Source organism: Rhinolophus sinicus, chromosome 8 (assembly GCF_057876585.1).
Source record: "Rhinolophus sinicus isolate RSI-liver-muscle chromosome 8, RSI-T2T, whole genome shotgun sequence".
NCBI classification, from domain to species: Eukaryota; Metazoa; Chordata; class Mammalia; order Chiroptera; family Rhinolophidae; genus Rhinolophus; species Rhinolophus sinicus.
In genome coordinates, this window is record NC_142508.1 from 35,537,642 (window position 1) to 35,558,034 (window position 20,393).

The window sequence follows — 20,393 nt, forward strand, 5'->3', positions numbered from 1 at the left end:
GATTACCAGAGTACGTGTAATGGAGAGAGAAGTTATCAATTCAGTGACTCTTGGAAAAACTTTAGAGAAGGGTCAAATCCTAATAAGCATCAGAGAACTCAGTATCCAGAGAAACATTGTACATGTGGGAGTATCTTTGATCAACGCTCAAATCTTATACATGAGAACCGTCATATTGTAGAGAAGACAAAGGAATGTAAATGTAACAAATCTTTGAACCGATCTTTAAATCTTACTGAACATGAGAATATTCATACTTGGGAGGAACCTTACAAATGTAATCACTGTGGGAGAGTCTTTATTCGATTACCCAGTCTAAACAGATGTAAGAAAATCCATGCTGAAGAGAAGACTTACAAGTGTAGAGAATGTGGCAAAGCCTTTATTCGACGTTCACATCTTTCTAGACATGAGAGAATTCATACTACAGAGAAACCTTACAAATGTGAACAATGTGGCAAAGCCTTTACTCAACGTGCACATCTTACTGTACATGGGAGAATCCATACAGGAGAGAAGCCTTACAAATGTGAACAGTGTGGCAAAGCCTTTAATGGGCGTTCACATCTTACTAGACATGAGATAATCCATAGTGGAGAGAAGCCTTACCAATGTAGAGAATGTGGTAAAGCCTTCTTTAGGAGTTCATGTCTTACTCAACATCAGAGAATTCATAGTGGAGAGAAACCTTACAAATGTGGAGAATGTGGAAAAGCTTTTATTTACCGTTCACAGCTTACTACACATGTGAGAATTCATACTGGAGAGAGACCTTACAAATGTGAGCAATGTGGCAAAGCCTTTAACCGGTGTTCACATCTTAGTCTTCATGAGAGAATTCATACTGGAGAGAAGCGTTACAAATGTACAGAATGTGGAAAAGCCTTTATTCACCGTTTACAGCTTACTCGACACATGCGAATTCATAATGGACAGAAATCTTAAAAGTGAAGAATTGGAAAACCCTGTTTGTGGCCCTCCAGCTTCACTCAATATCTGAGAATGCTTACTGGGGTGAAACTCTACATTGTACTGTACAATGAGAGACTTTTGACCAAAATACTTCAGAAAACCCCACAGAATTCATCCTATAAAGTAACTTTAAAGATTTTAAAAAATGTAGGAGAGTGTGCATTGAAAATCAAATCTGAAATATCACAGAATTGACATTAGAAAATAGTCAAGAACACTCTTTACATATTACTCTAAATCAGAATGCTTAAAGAAAATAAGCAAAAGTTAAAAAACTTAGAAAACATTCTTGATAGTATTTTTCAACTTAAGAAAAGGAGGGATGTTGGACAGGTGTACTTTCAATGTATTTGTATATATTGACATTACTTGACTTTTTTCCATAAGGAAATAGATATTTATGTGAATCCACTATAAAGTCACTTGACACTATATTTTTATACCGTGTGTGTGTTAATCATGGGTTGATTGTTGCTGCCTCGGAAATCTGAAAGCCCTTGTTTGTTGGGTGGGATTCACTCAGATCTCCTTTTCCCTGGAAGGCTGAGGGCACTGTAATACACAATGTAGGAAGAAATCTAAATGGAGATACTGTTTGGTTGACTTAGAACATTGATGTAAGTCACCCTGAAGTAGGTTTTCAGGGCACCAGTCTCTGCATTAATGTAAGACAGGAACATTCTGAATTTTAACTAATTTTACCAATTGCTCTTGAAGGAAAATAGGTAGCAGTTCATTAAAATCCTGATGCGTCTTTGTAGTAGCCAAAAGATAACAGTCGTTGAATATTATTTGATGTGCTTAAAATAAAGACGTCTTCAGATACCTGAGAAAGTATAAACAACTCATCCCTAAGTGCATAATTATTGTACATCCCTATTTCTGAAACAATGAACCTCAGTCTTCAAACCCATGGAAAACGGAGCTCTAAGATTGTTATATCAGAACAACCAGAATGCTTCTTAAATACTTGTTATCTGTATTTTGTCCATGGGTCCTACAGGTGGTTTGCCATGCTTTATTTAGACTATGTGTGGACTTAATATTTTTAATAATAAAGGCAAATGTTTTTTAATGTACTAACACTGATGTGTAATTAATGACTTGTTATCCTGCCACGAATGTTAACCTCTCCCACCTTAGTCACAGTTGTAATTCAGTATTTGGTGAAGCAGTGGAATGAGAGCACTAGTAATCCCTTTTCCCCATGGCCTTAATCTGCAAATAATATGAGGCTATTTTCCCCATAATTTATATATTGTATTCTTTTCAATGGTAACAATAAAGGTGATACTGTAGTGCTATAGAGAGTTTAGCTAAACTACCATATTGCTGCCTCAGAATCCATGTTGTGTAGCCAAGTTGCCTTGAAGTGACACTGGCCCCTCCCACTAGTGCATACACTAGACAACAGGTCACAACTCACAAGTGAATGTAAGTTCTCAATAGGACTTCTCCAGCAGCCCTTGTGAGCAACTGTCCCCTGCCTCTGAGGGACTTTACCTTGTATACCCCTGAGATAGACCCCTGCAAAGCTTACCAAAACCTTGCTGTTTTTTTGTTTCAATTGACCAATCTTGGCTTAGTTTGAGAACCCCAAATCACTTCGTTCATGAACCCTAATAAAGGCATGTGCCCTGGGTCGTGCCCTTCTCTGGTGCATCCTGCCTTGGCTTCCCATGTGGCTTTTCCAGGTGTACTGTGTCGTTCCTCTAGGACCTGTGAGGATAAGAAACTTAGCTGTTTCAGTTTCCCTGTCATTTTGTTGAACTGTGGGCTTAGCATCCAACGAAGGAGCTCTGCTTAACAAATGCTAATGTATCAAAGTCACAAGAAATAAAATTGAAGCCATACTTTGGTTCAAGTCTGCTCTACATAGGCTTGCAAGGTGGGCACGTCCATGCACCCCACATCCCCCATCTGTACCAGAATTTGTGGGCATCTGTGCGAAAAGGGTGTTTGAGGACAGCATAGAACTGTCAGTTTGGTCTCCATGTAGGAGCTCATTGTCCCTGACTCCTGTGACTAAGGACAGGGAAGGGGGGCCTCTGTATTTCAGGGTCCTGCCTGTTAATGGAATGGTAACAGATGAAGGTCTTTGTTGGTGCCTTTAAATATAGATTCTCAATATGCAGGTGTGACTCCCCATGTCACTGTATGAGGAGGAAGAAGAGATACAAATGGCAGGTTCTCGGGTATGTGTCATGTCTCAATTGAGGGGCTCTTATTGTTTTTCCATTAATGTCATATATTTAGAATTTGCAAATCTTTACTTCTTCGCTTTTTATGTTCCTTGTTAACCAATGTTTTCAACTAGTTGTTTTTCTCTTTTTATTACGATAGTCAAGGCCAACTCCTTAGATTACTTCTTTCCTGTGTCCCAGGGCTTCTGTCCACTTCAACGTCCTGACTTCTTACATCTTCAACTGCTGACTTGCAACTACTTTTTTTTTTTTTTAACTTTAATCTCTTTGGTAAAATTTTCATTTTGTTCTTTGTGTCTGTGAGTTCATTCAACTGCCTGTCTGTTTCCTTGCATCTCATTGAGTTTTTTTGGTTGTTGTTGTTTTTTAGAACTGCAATCTTGAATTGTCTGGCATTTAAGTCATATATTTCCATGTCTGGAAGTTCATTTTCTGGAGACTTTTCATTTTCTTTCTGTGTTGCCTTGTTAACCTTGGTTATCTGTCGCGTCCAGCATGACATGAGCTGTGGGAAGCGAGAAGGGCGACGCAGGGCTGAGAAAAGACAGCAGTCAAGAATAGAGTGCAAGCGGGGCCAAGGGACTCAAGCCTCAAGGACTGAGCCCCGAATTGGGCCAACACATAGCTTTTATTGGTTAACTTCCAAGGAGGTAAAAGATTGTTAATCTCAAGATCTGTGTGTTACGTAGCCTGCTGGCCGTCTTTCCGAAAGTTCCCATTGTGTTCCAGCTTGTACTTTGCCTTCACACACGCACAACTCCAAGGAGTCCATTGAAGGGGAGGGACCGATATGATTCCATCGGGTCTTAGTTTGCTGAGACTTCCCCTCAAAGGAGCTTTTCCGATATCTCTCCATCGGGCCTTAGTGTGCTGAGACACTCCCTTGTGAAATCCTGGGAAGAGCACGGGGGAACAAATGGTCTGGCAGCTGTAAGGCAACAGTTATTCATGGCAATTAATGAATTATTATTTCTCTCTCTGGGCATTTACAGGAGTGGGTTCTGTAACAGTTTGATAGGACAAGGTCTTTTGTTTTCCAGTAGGTGCTGGTGGAATGTTTTATTTTCTCTCCCACTGCAGCGTTTTATTCTCTCTCATGCTGTAGCTTTATATTTTCTCTTGCACTGTTCTGTCTTCTCACACGATGTGTGTGTGTGTATGGGGGTTTCCCTGGAAGGTGGGCTTCTGATCTGTGAGCCGGTCTCCTGGGTCTCAGGGCACTACCTCCTTGGGGGATATAGAGAGCTTCTGAAGTCCCAAAGCTCTTCCTGCAACCAGATTCAACCTGTGTGTTTCAGTGGCTCTGTTTACTCCTGCAGGGATCCGCCCAGATAGGTGGGGGTGTTGGGGGTGGGAGGTGTGAGAGGTGGCTGTGAGCAATGGTGACTACCTGCAGAGTTGTCTTGCCCCTACAGTCCCCTCCCTTTTGCTCACAGAATTAATTGGTCTGTGAGTCCCTGGCTGCGGGCTGCAGTTCTCAGAACTGCAAATATGCTGTTCTTTTGATCTGACACTGCTACTGCTACTGTTCTGCTTCTAGCACTGGGAGGGGGGGTGACCGGTTAGCTCAGTTGGTTGCTGGTTCAATTCCCTCATGGGCCACTCTGAGCTGTGCCTTGCTTAAAAAAAAGAAAAAAGAAAACCTATGTTAGCACTGGGAGGGTGGATGTGGGGCAAACTGAGGTGAGCTCTGGGAGTGTAGCGAGGTGTCGACCAGGCTCCGTGCCTATGTTTTCCATCCTCTGCTAGGCAGTGAGGGTTTAAACTGCCATTCTCACCCTTTCCTCATGTTGGGTTCAGCTGTGTTATATGTTGATCCCACAGGCGGGACTGTGGGCTATAAGGGGAGCACTAGCAGTCTGAATTCTTCCCTCTCCTGCGACTGTAGTAAGCTCTGGAATACAGGGAGCTCTGAACTCCAGTCTGCATTCTGAAGCCTGCGTCTGCACTTCCTACTTCCCTCCTCCCCTGCTCACCTGATTTTCACACCTTTAGATGGTTCCAATTGCATGTCTCAGGCTTGCCTGTGTGCCATGCAGGGAGTCGTTTGTGGAATTATAGCTGTTCAATTTGTTGTAAATTTCAGGGAAGATTTCAAGAGGCACTCTTCACGCCGTCCTTTCTGTGACATAAATCCATCTGCAACTATTAAAGGTGTTCCCTTTGTGACAGTCCAACACAGGAATGTGTTGGTAGCCAAGATTTGCACTGGCGATGAGGTCGGGTCCTGGGATATCAGTGAAGGAGGACATTTCATGTTTAGCTCCTATCTAGATGATCCATCAGCTCTGCTGGAGACCAGGATTCAGAAAATGCACAAATAGGATAGAAAGAGAGTCCTGCTGTCTAGAGTGCTAAGGAAAGACTTATTATTAAAAATAAACTAAAGGTTAGCAGATGGGAGTTACATGTGGCTTGAAATGTACTTCAAGAGTCTGTTTCCTTGTGATTAGATTCATATCCTAATTCACTTTTCCCCAATGATAACAAGATAGGTGATATGTTCATCTGTGTGCATCAGGCAGCTCACACCAATTTGTCCTCTCATAGCTGATGTTACCTTCATCCACTTGATTTAGGTCCTGTATGCCCCATTCTTCCTCTATAATGGTAACAGTTTTCCTATTTTCACTAAGAGTTTGGGGGATTTACTGAGTGTTGTGTATAAAGAATGACATTTACTCTGGAAACTCCTTTCTTCTGAGTTTGTCTTTGTTGTTTGCTTTGGAAAATAAAGGCTTTGACCTTTGTTTATTAGAGTTACTGTTTTTTACAACTAGAGGTTCTAAGTCAGGCCTCAGTTCTTTATATTTCCATTTTATTCCAAAGTCATGTCTGATACATTCTTCTCCATGATGTCATTGTATTATCAGAAGAAGAAAATAGATTCATACAGTTAATAGATGTTCATGTGTCTTAAAATTCTAAGATACAACTCAGCACAATGATAACTAAATATTTTCAGTGAAGTACACACTCATAAATAATGCCTTTTATGAGTTTACGTCATTGGGTGTGTCCATAGTGTTTTTAAAATACAAAAAGCTTTATCCACAAATAGATGTATAATTTTATGCAATTGAAAATATTTAATTTCAGTGACATTACAACTTTTCCACTGTGTCACTTTTTACCATGTACATAGTTACTTTTTAAAAAAGATTTTATTGGGGAAGGGGAACAGGTCTTTATTGGGGAACAGTGTGTACTTCCAGGATTTTTTCCAAGTTAAGTTCTTGTCCTTTCAATTGTAGCTGTGGAGGGCGCAGCTCAGCCCCAGGTCCAGTTGCCATTGTTAATTGCAGGGGGCGCAGCCCACCATCCCTTGTGGGAGTTGAACTGGCAACCGGCGGAACCCACCATCCCTTGCTGGACTCAAGGAGTTGAACCCACAACCTTGTGGTTGAGAGCCCACTGGCCCATGTGGGAATCGAACCGGCAGCCTTTGGCGTTAGGAGCATAGAGCTCCAACGGCCTGAGCCACCAGGTCGTCCCCATAGTTACTTTTTAAAGATATGGATGTGTGCATAAAATGTAAAAGTTTTTTGGTCAATTCATTTCAGCATCTTGTTTCCATTACTTCCCAGTGACAAAATCTGCTGTGATTATTCGTTTAGGATTTTCTCTGTGTATTGGCCTTGTATATATCTTCCTTTTAAATAAATTCTAAGTCAGAAAAACTACATAAAATCCCAGGTTGTACCATTTGCTGGATATCAGACAAATATTCTTATAAAAGAAAAGCAATAATATTGTTCTCAGATTAGTTTTTTGTTAGTTTTATGCATTAATTTATGAAAAACTGATGGAACAATGAGTAGTATATTAAATGTTCACAAAGAATTGTTCAGCCTTTTTGCTATTATATGAGAACCTGTAATTGCAGTGACAGCCTCGGTTCAAAGTCATGAATGAATTCTTCCTATCAGGTTTTGCCTCTTTGATACAGAAAATGTGACTCTAGGACCTGAGGTATTAGCATGAGTGTCCAGCCTGTTAGAAATGGAGAACACAGGCCTCACCCCACAACTACTGGATTGGAACCTGCATTGTAATAAGATCTCCAATTCATTGCTGTGCACGTTATAATTTGAGAAATACACTTCAAAGTCACCATGAGTTGCTTGTATGGGATATACACACTCAAAAATATGTGTGCCTGTGTTGATGCTTTAATTACATATTTTACCTTCCCCAAAGTGGATTACCTATGGTGGGTTTTTACATGGATGCCATTCGCTTTTTTCAGTTAGCAAAAATATTAGAGAATTTTACCGTGTTGAAATAATCTAGTTTTATATTTCAGGTCACTCACCTGAGTCAAAATCACTTATCTTAACTCTGTTTCCATTTTTGGTCAAGTTTTGAACTGTGTTCATGGCCACTTGGTAAATGTGTTATTTACTGCAGGGACTGAGATATTGAGGGATGTGGCCTTAGAATTCTCTCAGGAGCAGTGGGAATGCCTGGGCTTCTCAGTAGGATTTGAACCTGGACCGTGATGTTGGAGAACTCCAGGAACCTTGTCTCCCTGCCAGAAGGACGTTTGCAGAAGTCCTACCCCACCCACACGGTTCAGTTTCTTTCATTTGTACAGTGTTTCTTGGGAGATTCTACTTTGCATGACTGAATTTGTGACCCTCTTTGAAGGAAGCTGTTTGGGGTTTGTTGGTGTAAAATCTTCATAATGGGGCCGACCCGGTGGCTCAGGCAGTTAGAGCTCCATGCTCCTAACTCCGAAGGCTGCCGGTTCGATTCCCACATGGGCCAGTGGGCTCTCAACCACAAGGTTGCCAGTTCAATTCCTCGAGTCCCGCAAGGGATGGTGGGCAGTGCCCCCTGCAACTAAGATTGAACACAGCACCTTGAGCTGAGCTGCCGCTGAGCTCCCAGATGGCTCAGTTGGTTGGAGCGCATCCTCTCAACCACAAGGTTGCTGGTTCGACTCCTACAAGGGATGGTGGGCTGCACCCCCTGCAACTAGAAACGGCAACTGGACCTGGAGCTGAGCTGCACCCTCCACAACTAAGATTGAAAGGACAACAACTTGACTTGGAAAAAAAGGCCTGGAAGTACACACTGTTCCCCAATAAAGACCTGTTCCCCTTCCCCAATAAAAAAAAAAACTTTAATAAAAAAAATCTCCATAGTGTTTTATATTGACCTTCACTTTCCCTTTTTGTGAAGTGATCTGCATCCTTCACTTTACGTTAAGGATAATCATAGAAATTCATTGTCATAAAGTATTGTTGCCTGAATCTTAAACCTCAATTTCCACGCCTTATGTTTGATTCCATATTAGTACTTTGATGTGGAGCTCAGATCTGTAAATTGAATGTGCTTACTAAGCGTTATAAAGGGGCTGTCAGTAAACTGGGGAAATTTTTTTCTATATTCTTCTATAATGTCCTCTCTTCTCTACTGAGCACAATGCTGAGTGGAAATTGTAGAGTCCCCAGGAAGAATCATGTTCCTTTTTTCCTGATAAACGTGTCACTGTCTCAAATCAAGATCTTGTCAATTTTTGGAGCGAAGAAAAAGCTCCATAAAGGGAAGATACTCAGAACACACACTCGCTTCCACCCAGGTAAGTGGGAATGAACAAAGCAAATGACACAGATGACAGGGCCAAGATTCAAGGGGGATGCACACCTTAAAGTGTGGTTTGGGAAGATGTGCTTCAATGGAAATGATTTTGAGAAGCCCAGGGTTCTTTCTGTTGTTGTCACAGAGGAACGTATCCTGTCGTACTCTGATCCTACTCCCACATCCTCTAATACCTCTCCTTCTGCTCAAGGGACCTTCCAGCACACTCCGAATGTGAGCCAAAGGCCTCCCCATGGCCAGTGAGGGCCTTCATGGTCTCACTGTACTTTCATTGCTTTTGGAGGCCTGAGAAAATCTGTTCACATCTGGAGTTCCTACATGGAGGCCAAAATGTGAGTTTCCCCTCCCCAATATTTGGGTTTCCTTGCCTGCTACAGATAACCTGTAAATTTGCTACAATCTAGGGAGTGTGGGTTATACTGACTCCCCTATCGAATCCTAGGCAGAGCAGTCCCCCCCTGCCCCACCCATGGAGGTTTCCTCCTGGGCGAGACCCTGAATCCAGTTGACAGAAATGGCCCTGGGTCCTCCCAGTGTTTAACCCTGGCCACACAGTAAAATATCCTGGGCTACTCCATGAAGATATCGTTGATGCTGTGCCCTGCCACAGACTGACTGACACTCTGGGGGTGGGATACAGGAGATGGTAGCTGTAAAACCACACGGGATGCCATCAGGAACTCCAGGCTTATAATGACTTTGCTAACCATAGCTCATCAAACTTTCATGCACTTACAAACCACAGAGCATCCCAGAAAAACAGATTCTGGGGTCCCCACACTCATGTTATACCTCCCCATGTGTGAGGTGAGGCCAGTTAATTTGCCTTTTTAACGACTACTAAGGTGGGTGCCTTAAGACCCCATTTCCAGCAGCATGAAGCCCGAGAAAGGAAGCTCACCTGAGTCCGGTACACGCAACTCTCCATCTCAACACAAATACTCGTTCCCAGTGAAGGTCACATAGCAGCTTCTCAAGAGAGGACATTCTCTGCTCACTGTGTGCCTCTTGAGAGGGGACAGAGAGGGCAGTGGTGTCTGAGTAAGGTTATGTGTAGGAAACATTCACTCATTCATGAAAGCAGTGTTAATTGAAGACGACTTCCTCTGAGAGCTCCTAAGAAATAAACTTTTAGGTCCCACAGATCTTTCCCATTTGAGGAGACTTTCCCCACCAGCAGTGGAGTGGCTTACTCTGTGCCCATGTGACCTCTTCCTTGTGTTCATGTCTCCATTCATTCCCACCTGTCTGGATTTCCCCCTATTTTCCCCTCTCTTTACAGGTCCAGGGCTTCTTTCCTTGTTGCAATATAGAGATCAAAATTAGCTCAGAAGAGATTTCAATTTATAAAGAAAAATGGAACATGATATGCTGTGCTTTTCCAGAACACGTTCACAGTACATTGTCCAGCTGAGAAGAAACAATATTAGAGATGGGTCTAAGAAAGTATTTCAGAAATTGCTCAACTGACTGTCTCAAGTTTGCAGAGAGCTGGGTCTCTTCCACAACTACTGAATCAAAAGCATGCAGGTGAAACACAGAATCAGATGTTCCTAAAACTTTTCCATAAGGTTTCCTGACTCCTAACACCACTCACCCGGCACTAATCAAGCATGAAGTGTGCAGAAATCATGATGGGGGAGTCTAGAGTCAGTATGCCCCATGAGGAACACTTCCTTCCCAACCAAAACAGCTTCAGTGGCTCTCTCACAAACTGATTTGAAATGCAGACAAGGAAGTCAGTGGCCCCCAAGAAACTCACAAGGGAAAATGCAGAGATAACAGAGTTACCGATTTTTAGAGAGAAGCAGTTTCCTGCAGTTCTCCAACTTCACGTCCCTGGCAAGGCCCGCTGAGCAGGGTCCAGGCATTCCTGCTTCTGAGAAAATTCTATGGCCACATCCTTGAGTGTCAACCCCCCCTGAGAGGAAAACACAGTTCACCAGTGGACAAGGAGAGAGTTCACATTGTGACAGAAAAGTAGAGAATCAGAGAGACACAGAAATTAACCTGTCCAGAGCCAGTGTCTTGACTGATCCATGTAGATAATGTTGAGGCCTTTACATATGCCTATTTTTAATGGAGTGAAATTGAAATAATATAAGTTTAGGCATGTGAAAGTACAATTCAGTGGCATTTAGTACATTTAGAATTTTGTACAAATATCATTTCTAAAATATTTTTATGTGACACAACGGAAACCCTTTACACGAAGCAGTTGTTTCCCATTTCCCCCTTTTTGCACTCTCTGTAAACCACTAATATCCTTTGTATCTCTATGGATTTTCTTACTTAGGACATTGCGTGTACATGGAATCGTGTGAAATGTGACCTTTTGTGTCTGGCTTTTTCACATAGAATAATGTTTTCGGTGGTGTCATGGTTTCATCCATGGTGTCATGTGCATCAGGAAGAAATTCATTTTTTATGGCTGAATAATCTATTGTACAACTATAACACTTTGCGTTTATTCATTCATCAATTGATGGACATTTCAGTTGTTCCCAGCTTTTGTCTAATGTTAATAGTGCTGCTGTGAAGTTTGTGTACAAATATGTGTTTGAATACCTGTTTTCTATTCTTTTTTGCACCAACGCAGGAGGGGAATTACTAGATAATATAGTTAAATTTGTTCCGCCCATGCCACACAATTTTCCACAGCAGCTACACCATTTCATCAATAATGTATCAGAATTCTAATTTCTCCACATCTTTAAATACGTGTTATTTTCTGTTGTACTATAGTCATCTTAGTGGGATTCAAATGATCCTTCATTGTGATTTTGATTTTGAATTTTCCAAATGAGTAATTTTGGTGAACATCATTTTATGTTTTTTTGTTTGTTTGTTTGTTTTGCTTTGTTTTTACCACTTGTATATCTTCTATGAACAAGTGTATATTTAAGTTCTTTGCCCACTCTAACTGGTTTGTTTTTTATTTTGGTTGTTGAGTTGTAGGAATTCATCAAATATCATGGATAATAGTAGACCCTTACCAATATGTGATTTGCAGTTATATTCTCCGATTCGGTAGACTGTGTTTTCATTCATGCGATAGTGTCCTTTAATGCACAAACAATTTAGATGAAGACCAATTTATCTTCATGTTTCTCTCATTTGCTATTGGTGTCATACCGAAAAATCCACTGCGAAAGCCAAGGTCATGAAGATTTAACCTTAAGTTTTCATCTAAGAGTTTTATAGTTTTACCTCTTACAGTTAGCTCCTACATAGCTCCAAGGTCTTGCCTCAAATATAACCATTTTTATTTCAAACACCTGCTGAATGAGAGTCCCTAAATCAGGGGTGTCAAAAGTTTTTTCAACGTTTTTTACCAAGGGCCATATGCGGTAAAATACACAAACAGCCGGGCTACTCACTCGAGGTGAAGTACATATTGCCTCACCTGGTTTATTTAAGTAAACTAAATATATTTTTGGAATTTGCTGCGGGCTAATTAACAATGGATTGTGGACCGCAGTTGGCCCACAGGCTGCAGTTTTGACACCCCTGCCCTAAATGAACACCAGGGTTTTTGTGAGATGGAAATGCAGTGAATACGGAATGTTTACTGTTAGAAAATTAGGTTTAATTTACATTTTAGAGCTAATCATGGAGTGACAGCAGAAGAATGGTGGTGTGAAAGGTCCCCTTGATTTCTCCCATGAAGTTACAACAAGTTGAACATCTATAATTGAACAAGGATTCCCTGTGCAATGCACATCTGAGAGAACCGAGTGTTGAAACATCTGAAGGAGGGTGAATCAGGCAAACGGGAGGAAGAGATGGGTGCTGCGGATGCAGCCCGGTCCTTCCTGTGGGTCTCATGAGAGAGGAGGAATCACGCTGCAGAAGCACTCTGTAGCCCTGACCATTCCTATCTGAATGATCAGAATTTAATAATGTCTGAATCCAGCAAATGGGGCAGAGATTTATACAGAAGTGTGACAGCTGCATTCTAGTAGCCTTCATTGCCAGGCAGAAAACAAAGCCATGGGGCCTGGCTGCCAACCTCCACCCTCCCAGAGCCAGCAGCAGGCCCCAGAAGAAATAGTGGTAGTGGGTGTCCTATTACAAAGCAAATATCTATTGCCCTGAGAACTTGAGAGACAGTTCCTGAGGGGCAGACCAACACTGCAGCTAATCCCAGTGACAGGTAGAGATACACAGGTAAGGCAGCTGACCTCTGGAAGTTGCCATTATTTGGAGGAAAACAAAGCCACAATCACACCAGAGGTCTCTCCCAGCCCACCCTCCCCTACCCTTCATGGCTAATCCTAGTGGGGGCACCTGGTACACCTCAGAGAGTGCAACACTGCTTCTGGCTGCATGGGCAGCACAGGGATTTCAGGAACTCAAACCCCATTGCCATCCACATTCTCCCATGGGGTTGGTGCCTTCCTACTGCGGTGACCTGGTCACAGAGGGGAAGCCCACCTCCTGGGGGAATACAAGGCATGTTGCACTACCTAGCAGAGATCCAAGAAGCTGGAGGTGTGCAAGAGGAAATAAAACACTGTGCTCCCACACCACATACTGGAAAACAAAAGAGAAAGACATATTCTTATCAATCTGGTGCAGAGGTCACTCTCATAAATGTCATGGCAGAGAAATAATCCATCAAATACCCAGAAAATCCAGGGTAACAAGACAGCTCAGAAAGAAAATGAAAAATCTCCAGGAAATAAGAGATGGACATATATGATGTAATTGACAGAGAATTCACGATTGCAGTTATGGAAAAACAAAATGCAAGAAAGTTCAGGCAGTTTAATGAACTCAGAAATAAAATCAATGAAGAAATGGAATACTTTACCAAACAGATTGAAATTTTAAAAAAGAACCAAATAGAAATTCTGGAGCTGAAGAACTCAATAAAGAAGATGAAGAATAAAGAAGCCAGCTTATGAAACAGAGCTGACCAGATGGAGGAAAGAATTAACTGATTTCAAACAGAAAAATCTGGAGATGATGGAAGAGAGAGAGACACAAAATGAAAGAACTCTACAGGAACTACTGTGTTTCCCCGAAAGTAAGACTGGGTCTAATATTAAGTTTTGCTCCAAAAGACGCATTAGGGCTTATGTTCAGGGGATGTCATACTGAAAAATCATGCTAGGGCTTATTTTCTAGTTAGGTCTTATTTTTGGGGAAACACGGTATCAGGCTCTATCAGAAAGAGCAATATGAGAATAGTGGATATACCAGAAGGAGAAGAGAGGGAGAAGGGAACAGCCTATTCAAACATATAGTCAGTGAGAACTTCCCGAAGCTATGAAAAAAACTGGATCCTCAAATCCAAGACACCAGCAGGAGAGCCAATTATCTCAATTCAAAAAGGCCTTCTCCAAGGCACATTATATTAAAATTGTCAAAAATTAATGACAAAATTAATTCTCAAGACAGCCAAAGAAAAGGAGATGGTAACCTATAAAGGAACTCCTATTTGATTATCATCAAATTTTTTGGCAGAAACTCTACATGCTTGGAGAAAGTGGAATAAAATATTCAAACAATTAACAGAGAAATTACTGGCCAAGAATAATGTATCAAGCAAAGCTGTCCTTATATATGAATAAGTAATAAAGACCTTTCCAGACAAACAAAAGCTGAGGGAATTTTCTATTACAAGGCCTGCATTACAAGAAATACTGAAGTGGGTTATTATACCTGAAACTAAAAGACAAAAGTACGTAAAATTATGAGTAAGATGTGTAACAGAAATGGGAAATGGCAACCACTCTTCAGAGTAGGACACTATGCACTTAAATATAACATAAAGGTTAAAGGAGGTAAAAATATTTTTAAAAAAAGACTAGAAGACAATAGTGACTACAACTTGAAAATGAATTCACAGCATAAATAGGGATAATTGGTAACAAGAAAAACATAAAAGGGAAAGGGGTAAAGGTCTGAATTTGCAAAAGGGAATGGAGATAAGATACATGCAGAAAAAATGGACTACCAAATATAGATATTTTATCTATGTGTATCCATATCTATATCTATAGATATAGATGTTATAGATACGAAACTTTCTTTTACATAAACTTAATGGTAACCAGACAAATAAAACATGCAGAAGTGACACAAATGACATTTAAAAAAGGAAACATAGGAATAATCATAGAATACGACCAAACTGAAAATAATGGAAAGAAACACAAGGGCAAGGAAACAATGGAGACATTGAGCTACCAGAAAACAAAAGATAAAATAGCAATAGGAAATCCTCATATCAGTAATCATCCTATGTGTAAATGAACTGAACTCACCAATATAAAGGCAACCAGTGGCAGATTGAATAAAAAAACAAAACTCAACCATATGTTGCCTTCAAGAGACAAATAGAGGCTCAATATGAAAGGGTGGAAAATGGTACGCCAAGCAAATGGCATTCAGAGGAAAACAGTTGTAGCCATACTTATAGCTAATGAAACAGTCTTCAAGGTAAAAAAGATAAGGAGACAAAGACGGGCATTTCATAATAATAAAGGGGACAGTACACGAAGAAGACATAACATTTATCAATGTATATGCTTCTAATCACGGAGCACCAAAATATACAAATTAACTACTAACAGAACTAAAGGGAGAAACTTAATAATGCACATTTATAGTAGGGTAGGTAAATACACCATTCTGATCATCCAAACAGAAAATAAGGAAATATTGGCCTTAAATGACACATTAAACTAATGGACCTAACCTACATTTACAGAGCCATTCATCCCAGAACACCAGATTATACATTCTTCTCTAGTGCACATGAAACATTCTCAAGGATAGACCATATGTTGGGACACTAAACAACCCTCAACAAATTTAGGAAGATTGATATCATACCAAGCATATTCTCTGACCACAATGTTTTGAAATTGGAGATAAACTGCAAAACGAAAGCGAGACAAATAGAAGTATGTGGAGATTAAATAACATGCTACTAAAGACCGACTTGGTCAAACAAGAAATAAAAGGACAGGTCAAAAGATACATAGAAACAAATAAAAAGGAAAATAGAAAATTTGGGGGATTCTGGGAAAGCAGTGATTAGAGGGAAATTTATATCATTACAGGCCTATCTAAAGAAATAGGAAAAGTCCTAAATAAATAATGTAATATTATATCTTAAAAAGCTAAAAAAAGAACAAATTAAGCCCAAAGTCAGCACAAGGAAGGAAATAATAAAAATTAGAGCAGAATTAAATGAAATAGAGAATAGAAAGACAATAGAAAAAAATAATGCAACTAAAAGCTGGTTCTTTGAAAAGATTAATAAAATTGACAACCCCCCCTGCCTAGATGCACTAAGAAAAAAAAAAAGAAAAGACACAAAAGAATCAGAAATGAAATTGGAGAAGTTATGAAGGTTACCACAGAAATACAAAGGATCATACAAAAATACTGTGAAAGACTATATACCACCAAATTCAATACACTAGAAGAAACAGACAATGTTTCTTAGAAACGTATGACTTTCCTAGACTGAATCATGAAGAACTGGAGAAATTTAAATAGACTGATCAACAGTAAGGAAACTGAAACAATCATCATTCAAAACCTCCCCCAAAACAAAAGTGCAGGACCGTATGGCTTCACAAGTGAATTCTAGCAAACATTTAAAGATGATTTAATACCTCTCCTTTTAAATGCTTCCAAAAAATTGAAGAGGCAATTATTTCCTATCTCATTTTATGTGGCCAACATTAGCCTGATACCAAAACTGGGGAAGGATAACACAAAAAAAGAAAACTACAGAGCAATATCTCTGATGAATACAGGTGCAAAACTCTGAAACATAATACTAGCAAATTGAATACAACAATTCATTAAAAGGATTATATATCACAATTAAGTGGGGCTCATTCCAGGGGTGCAAGGATGGTTCAACATATGCAATTCAATCAATGTGATACTCCACATAAGCAAAATTATGGATAAAAATCATATAATGATATCAATACATGCAGAAAAGCATTTGGCCAGATACAGCATCCATTTAAGATAAAAACACTTAGTAAATGGGTATAGTAGGAAAGTACCTCAACATAATAAAGGCCATATACGACAAACTGTCAGCTAATGTCACACTTTAAGATGCAAAACTGAAAGCTTTTCCTCTAAGGTCACTCACAGGACAATGATGCCCTCTGTTACCACTGTTAGTCAACATAGTACTAGAAGTCCTAGCCAGAGCAGTCAGGCAAGAGAAAGAAATAAAAGGCATCCAAATTGGGAATGAAGAAGTTTTTGCAGATGACATGATTCTTTATATAGAAAACCTGAAGACTCCAACAAAACACTAGTAGAAAAAATGAACAAATACAGTATAGTTGCAGGATACAAAATCAATGTACAAAAATCCATTGCATACCTATGTACTAACAATAAAATTTCACAAAATGAAATGAAAAAAATATCCTTTCACAATTGCAACAGAAAGAATAAAATACCTAGGAATAAAATTAACCAAGGATGTGAAAGACCTATACACTTAAAACTATAAGACATTATTAAGAGCAGTTGAAAAAGACACAAAGAAGTGGAAAGATATTCCATGTTTATGGATTGGAAGAATCAACATAGTTAAAAATGGCCATATAACCCAAAGCAATATACAGATTTAATGCAATCCCCATCAAAATCCCAGTAGCAATTTGAAAAGCAAAAGAGCAAAAAAATCATCAGATTTGTATGGAATCACAAAAAATCCCAAAGAGCCAAAGCAATCCTGAGAAAAAAGATCAAGGCTGGAGGTGTCACACTCCCTGGCTTCAAATTACACTACAAAGTGAAAATAATCAAAACAATATGGTATTGGCAAACACACACACACAAAAACCAATGGAACAGAATTGAGAACCCAGAAATAAATTCACATATATATGGGCAAATGATTTTGCAAAAAGGAGCTGAAAGCATGCAATGGAGAAAAAAACAGCCTTTTCAATAAATGGTGCTGGGAAAATTGGGAAGCCCCATGCAGAAGAATGGAACCAGACTGCTATCTGTCACCATACACGAAAACCCTAAAAGGATCAAAGACCTAAATAAACGACCCGAAACAATAAATTGCATGGAAGGTAAGTACTAAACTTATGGACATTGGGTTTAGAGAGAACTTGACGAATTTGACCTTAAAAGCAAGGGAAGTAAAAGCAAAAATAAGAGAATGGGACTATATCAATGGAAATAGCTTGTGCACAGCAAAAGAAACCATCAACCAAATAGTCAACCAAGCAAATGGGAGATGTTTGCAAACTAAACCTCTGATGAGGGACTAATATCCAAAATATCTAAAGAATTCATACGAAAAAACAAACATTCCAATTAAAAAATGGACAGAGGACCTGAACAGACAGTTTTCCCAAGAAGATATACAAATGGCCAACATATATATGAAAAGAAGCTCAACTTCACTAGCTATTGGGGAAATGCAAATCAAAATCACAATGAGATACCACCTCACACTTTTTAGCATGGCTATTATCGACAAGGCCAGTCATAACAAGTGTTGGAGAGGTTGTGGAGAAAAGGGAACCCTCATACGCTACTGATGGGGAGGTAAATTGGTACAGCCTCTATGGAAAACAGTATGGAGTTTCCTCAAAAACATTCAGAATAGAATTATCATATGACCCAGCAATCCCTATTCTGGGGATCTACCCCCAAAATCGAAAACATTTATCTGCAACGACCTATGTACCCTTATGTTCATTGCAGCATTATTTACAGTGGCCAAGAGATGGAAACAACTGTAATGTCCTTCAGGAGATGACTGGATAAAGAAGATGTGGTACATTTTGTGGTAAGAAAAGGTGAAATAATGCCATTCTCGAGAACATTGATGGTTCTTGAGATTATCATGTTAAGTAAATGAAGGCAGAAAAAGTAAAGAGGTATATGATTTCAGCCATGTGGGTTATAAAACTGAAAGAAACAAATAAAAAAGACAAACAAATAAACAAAAGCTCATAGATAGAGACAAGAGTTTAGTGGTTTCCAGAGGATAAAGTGATGGGGAGAGGTAGAAGAGAGTAAATTGGATCAAATAGATGGTGATGGAAAGAAATTTGACTTTGGGGGTGAACACACAATGCAATATACAGATGATGTATTACATGATTAGACATTTTAAACCTATATAAGTTTATTAACTAGTGTCACGCCAACAAATTTAATAAAAATAAAACTATGTGTTAAAAGCCCTCTCTATCCCTTAGTTCTAAAACTGAACTTCCCACTCCGTTATAAATTATTCCTGTTTTGGAGTCAGAAAGACACTGATTCAGTTGTTTAACTTCAAATGCCTTTATAAAATCAGGCAAAGCCACTTTTCACTATCAGTCTTCTTTTCCAGAGTTTCTTAGGCATTTGTTCACATTGATGTATCAGTACACATGTAGTCTCTTTAATCCTGGTTTATAGAGCTGAAAGGGCACCAGATGGGGCCCGTAAATAATCCTTGCTGACCAACATTGCTGATAGCACAGTCTCCACCCTGTCTCTAATCCATGACTGAGTATACATCCCTTCAGAGGATGATCACCTCAAAGCAGCCTCTGTCTTCCCAAGTTCCATGTCACTACCTCATCCAGAGACATGTAATCAGGATGTCTAGTATGTGAACAATAAATGCAAATAGTAAAACTAGTTTTCAACTTTTCAAGAGCATCATTTATACCCTTAATAATTTTCAACTTGTAATATACAAGTTGATAGATCCTTTCCGGTCTGCTGGGGCAATTCTGAAATGGTGCTGGCAGGATTTGGGATCAACTAGAGCATAACTGTACATGCTACAGAAATTTCTAAAAGGTTACTTCCTGTAAAGGGCATTATTCTGGTATCCTTAGAACAGATACCAGTTTCTGAAACCTTTAAAGTGTTTTTTTTCCCTAACATTTTATTGGTTTTATTATTTTAATGAAATGCTTGGACTCAAATAAATTGAAACTTTGGAAGATAAACTGCTCTTAGGCAAGCAAACAACCTACCCCCATCCCTCTCTTTTCCCGGGTTCCCAGGACTGAGCTCACTTCCCCTGAGCTCTGCTGTTGCACACAGACTGACTTGCCATTTTTCTATAGATGAAATCTTCCACCAGTAGGGATGAGAGAAAACATACTTCATAGAAGATGGTGACTGCCAGATAGTGCCCTAAAAATTATTATGGGTAGACAAGAAGTTGTTGGATATTCAGTAATTTAGTTTACTTTCTTTAGGGCTCATCTTACAGAGAATATACCTCCCTACTCAATGCCCTTAAAAATACTGCAAAATTAATGATTCTTTAGATGAAAAGAAGTCTCAATGTCTTATCAAGATTATATATTTTACAAGCTTTGTTATCCACACCTGACAGAACATTCAGACATAGAAAACAAAAAAATGGTAAAATATATTACAATTTTAAAATTAAAAATAAACTTTCCAATTATTCTCTGAAAGAACATATCATGAATTTGAAATTACATTATATTTAGGTATTATTGACCTAAGTATATTATGATGTGAACAAGTTTATCTCAAAGGTATCTGAAGGTAATATATTTCAAGTGTGGAATACAACAAATATTTTATATACGCAATTCATGACAAATTTTCAAA

The 20,393-nt window shown here is 39.4% G+C and overlaps 1 protein-coding gene across 4 annotated transcripts in view; it reads left to right on the forward strand.

Annotated features, from left to right (window-relative positions):
• Positions 1-20,393, forward strand: part of LOC109459446 (KRAB domain-containing protein 5) — a 52,052-nt gene that overhangs the window by 13,772 nt on the left and 17,887 nt on the right. Inside the window, exon 6 of one of the 4 annotated variants that reach the window (XM_074315926.2) lies at positions 18,507-18,591. The exons of 1 other annotated variant lie outside the window; for it this stretch is intronic. In XM_074315926.2, coding sequence (XP_074172027.2) covers positions 18,507-18,569 — 63 coding nt within the window. In that variant the 3' untranslated portion in view covers positions 18,570-18,591. Of the gene's footprint in view, positions 1-9; positions 2,058-18,506; positions 18,592-20,393 lie in introns of those variants that run through there. 2 more of the 4 variants (XM_088800577.1, XM_074315923.2) reach the window with 2 other exon arrangements.